General features: G+C 38.5%; 1 protein-coding gene across 1 annotated transcript; it reads right to left on the bottom strand.

Annotated features, from left to right (window-relative positions):
- Window positions 1-636: 636 nt before the first annotated feature.
- Window positions 637-4,256, bottom strand: LOC120787145 (cobalamin trafficking protein CblD-like). The gene is made up of 4 exons (XM_040122840.1): window positions 3,798-4,256; window positions 3,446-3,564; window positions 3,261-3,347; window positions 637-1,471 (listed from the first exon to the last, which is right to left on the bottom strand). Exons 1-4 carry the CDS (start codon window positions 3,880-3,882, stop codon window positions 1,253-1,255), a joined length of 510 nt encoding a protein of 169 aa, XP_039978774.1. The 5' UTR covers window positions 3,883-4,256; the 3' UTR covers window positions 637-1,252.
- Window positions 4,257-4,284: the final 28 nt, after the last annotated feature.

The raw sequence follows: 4,284 nt of genomic DNA, 5'->3' as shown, positions 1-4,284 counted from the left end.
ATTTGGTTCTTTCAACACAGTTCATGGAGCGATAGGTTTATCCTGAATAGTTATCTCGAGTAACTGTGCGCTATTATTTTGAAACAAAGGCTAAATAAGTACATAGTTGACACCATGATCAGTATTCCTGAGATTGCAGTTACATGAGGTAGTTATGTTGGAAATTCTCCCATCATGCATTGTGGCAAGAGATTCACAGACATAAGTCTCTTTTTATGTGTTCCTATATTGTTGACCAGTGTTTCCACATTTTCGTCACTGTTAAACAGATATTACCAGTGCATGTAGTCCGTCTATGAGTTGTATTGGTGCATGATGGGTGAGGTAATGCAAAGAGACTTTTAAGTGGTAATGAAAAGCCTTCCATGAAAATGAAACCTTAGTAAAATCTCTCAAAAAGCAGGAGAATTTCAGTGTTCAAATGACAAATTCCCCTTTTTATATAGATTTAAACGTCCATTGGTCAGTATCTTTTAGTTGAGTTTATGTAATTTTTGATCACAGTATTTCAAATTAATCGTGGCTTGGTTCTTTTTTGTTAGTCACATTTGTTGTATATTTTATCATGTATAAAGAGGGAACTCTTCATTATGAAAATAAAATCATTAAATTAAAAAAAATCATCTACAGGGGAGGTTTCATTGCAGCGGGATGAGAAGTCACTTTATTCATTCGGCAGTTCTGACACAACTGTAGTGCTTCAACTCAAACAGTATTCATATTTCTTTAGATTATGTGCAACAAATCAAGGAGAAAAAAAGAACATACAAGTATTAAAAGTATTGACTTGATTAAATCTTAAGATGTTTGAATCTGGATCTTTTCATGAATTACCAACAGCTGCCTCTGTACATCTGAGAGGTTTCCATTTCATATTCATGTTTCTAATATCCTAAACACGATGATGCCATCCTCTAAAATGTTTCCTACAGACTTCCTAAATGGCAAATATCACATTATAAAATTCCCACTGCGCTGGGTGTGTTTCTCCCGGGATGTAGTGCAGGATAAGCCGGGTTAAAACTTGACCTGTCAGCCAGAGACAGCACTGAGGTCTGCATTAGAGTCTCAGTCAAGTCCTCAGTAATACTAACATTTGTCCAGCTGCTGTTTGTTACAGTAAGACAAACTCTGCACAACCTTCCACTGGTACAGACCATGTACCAACACTACTATACGTTAGCGTCCAAGCTTCTTCAAACCATAAAGAAGCCTTTGTTTGAATTTAGTTCTGTATAAAATATGAAAAAGCCTATTCCTCATCATCGAGTACATTTGAAAGTCCTTGTAGTCTGGTGATGGCGGCACTGTGAGTAGGCGCGTTAGTGAAAACAGTCCCCACAAACAAAGGCGTTCCTCTCAGGATGTGGCGAATGACTGTGCAGGAGCCCGACACCTCGATGTGAAAGCCCAAATGTCTCAGCTCTTCCTCTGTCTGCAGTGTGGTTTGACTTGATGGAGATGCAAAGAACTGTTGGAGAACAGACCACAGGCTCTTACTTGGCTTATATAGTACAGAGAGGGTTTTACTCCTGATTTCTCAACATCTGTGTCATATCATAGTCACATTTAGACCAACTTTAAATTGCCATTGTTACATAAACTCAATCACACCATCTGCGCTGTTTTTTCCCCCACTTGCTTTTCATGCTAAATTGGTAGTCTACAGTCAAGGTAAAAGGGCTGCGTGAAGGTGAATATAGATCGCAGGGTGTGGTGACAAGCAAATCCACTCTCAGCCAGTCAAATCACTGGTCTCCTCGCTCAAAAACTGCTGAACCCATCACAGTGACGCATGACGACAACAGCTCAACAATTCAAAGGAACCTGCTTCTCCAAGAAATCACGCCGTTTTCTGATTGGTGCAAAGCGGCACGAGGTGAACACACAGCACCACAAATCTGCATCCAGAGTCAGGTGGTGTGGGTCCTTAACGGTTAATTAGTACAGCGATGATACAAGTCACAATTAAAGATATAATTTTGTGAAGAAATCTACATAATCGCATCAATCAATAATTCAACTTGTGTTTTTATTGTATTAATTTACAGATCAATGCAGACTGATATACTGACCTGCCTGCTTTAAACACATTAAACATTAATTTTGAAGCAGATTTAAATGCATCCAATTGCTAGGGAATGTTCAATTAAACTATTTTTTTTTAATATTTTAAGTATCATTTCCTTATTTTTGGGCATTTGCGCCAAGTTTTTTTGTTGCTGATAAAAATCACCAAAGTGGCAGCAGCCTGACGCTGTGCCAGAAAGAGATGTGATGCCGAGTTGTATATTCCGAGGATCAGCTTTTAAAAAAGGTACTATATGTCAGGTTTTGCTATCGATACACATCCAATGTTAGCCTTAACAGCTGTTTACTTACCAAGAGCTTCAGCCATCGTGGCTTTTACAAGACAAGAGGTTAGAATATGCCCTCTGGGCAGCGCTACTTCTTCACCATCTCATGTTGGACTGAGGGCAGACTGGACGCTGCAGTGACTCACTATCGCAAAGTGGTATTACGAGACAGGATGAGCCAGGGCTAGCTGATTAGCATGCTAACTTCAGTAGAAGAAAAGAAGTGATAGAAATAGAAGTAAAACAAGATTTAACATTGGTGTTGCTTTCCACCTCTGCTAGTCTTGGCTATGTAGCAACAGCAAAACTTACATATAGCACCTTTAAGAGTAAATATTGTCCTACTAAAAAAAATATTCCGCATACAATATATTAAATATGACAAAATAACATCAGACCTTATTTATGGTGTGAAATCCCAGGACTCCTTAAAAATAGTAATAAGATGTAATAATTTAAAAAAAAAACATTAGAAAGCCTTCTACCCTTATTGAAGGTAGCTTATTCATCCAGAAAAACTGAAAAAAATGGAAAGACTGGAACTTAATGATGAATCAAACGAGTATTTCTGTTAAAAAGAGAAACTGAGTGCAGCAGGGTGTTGAGTTGTTGTACTGATAGGATTACAGCTGTAAAAATGTACTTTCACTCCGCTAAATGTTTACCCAGCTTTTATTTGTTCGTGCTGACCATGTCCCCGGCTGTTATTTGAGACTCAGCCATTATATGAACGACTGCTTTTTTTTTTTTACAGTATGCTTCTCAAGGGATCATTTTTTATCGTTCAACTTATCTATGCTTCATGACCATAAAGTCACAATGTTGAAAAAGTGGGGCTAAAATTCCCTGATATTCTTTATTAATAAATAACTAGCACAAGACTAAACTCAGAAAATAACTCACAGCAGCTCCTGTTGTTGGGTCAATGAAGTCTGCCCAGTATCCTGCAGTCCAAAGAGCAAAACACATCTCCTTTGCACCACTCACAAACTGCAGTTAGGAGAAAAAAAGAAACAGCAGCTTTTTAAACTTTGTGTCAGTCACATTTCAAAACTTTTAATACAAACATAAAGCATCACAGGACTCACTCTGTGCAGCAGCTGAGCTCTGTCTTGCCCTGCTGTCTCCTCACGCCGACTGCTCCTCTGTGTGACCGTCACAACTGTGATGGAAGTGGTGGGCGCTGAGGGGAACAACAGCTCCAGATCTGACACACACACACACACACACACACACACACACACACACACACACACACACACACACACACACACACACACACACACACACACACACACACACACACACACAGAGTTTTGTTACTAAAGGCAGCTGAATGCTTCTAACAGATGATACCATTTTTCTTGACTTCAGGTTATGAAGAGTCTCTGTATAAGATGATTCTGCTGAGGTGTGTTTATGCCGGATAACTTCCCTTACCTTTCCTTAACAGTTCAGGGCAGGAATTTATGGAGCAGTCTGTGTCTGTCTGATTAAAGTACTGCTCAGCTTTGTGGACTCTCATGGATGTAAGACCCAGTTTTCCCTGATAAAACACACACACAAAAACATTTTCCTACATATTTCCAGTATCAACAGTCCACACTGACAAAGCAGCTTCAAGCTCTGAAAATCATGTATTCTCAATTATAATAGAAGCCTCTTATGAAATTATGCCCGAGACCAAAATTCTGACACATGCCGCCTGCAAATCTGTTTATTAGAATGTTGTTAATAGTCATTAGTAGCATGTGTTGCAATTGAGAACTGTCAATTCGACAATATATCCAAATGTAATACCGCTGATTGGCTAAAATGTAAGTTAAACATTTCTACTGATGCAAAATTTGACTATTAAAAACAACATCATAAATCTCAGTATGACATTTGCCAGATTTTATAATTTCTTACAAGTTCTATCATATCA

The sequence above is a fragment of the Xiphias gladius genome, unplaced genomic scaffold (genome assembly GCF_016859285.1).
Source record: "Xiphias gladius isolate SHS-SW01 ecotype Sanya breed wild unplaced genomic scaffold, ASM1685928v1 HiC_scaffold_1125, whole genome shotgun sequence".
NCBI lineage: Eukaryota > Metazoa > Chordata > Actinopteri > Istiophoriformes > Xiphiidae > Xiphias > Xiphias gladius.
The sequence above is the reverse complement of the archived record's forward strand: the minus strand, read 5'-3'. Positions and strand labels throughout refer to the sequence as shown.

Excerpts from the sequence above, each read along its gene's own strand:
- LOC120787145 (XM_040122840.1), bottom strand. The coding sequence starts at position 3,882 with ATGAGAGTCCACAAAGCTGAGCAGTACTTTAATCAGACAGACACAGAC. Across the intron at positions 3,348-3,445 it reads GAGCTCAGCTGCTGCACAGA|TTTGTGAGTGGTGCAAAGGA; the intron begins GTGAGTCCTGTG and ends TCCTAACTGCAG. Across the intron at positions 1,472-3,260 it reads ACCCAACAACAGGAGCTGCT|TTCTTTGCATCTCCATCAAG; the intron begins GTGAGTTATTTT and ends GTTCTCCAACAG.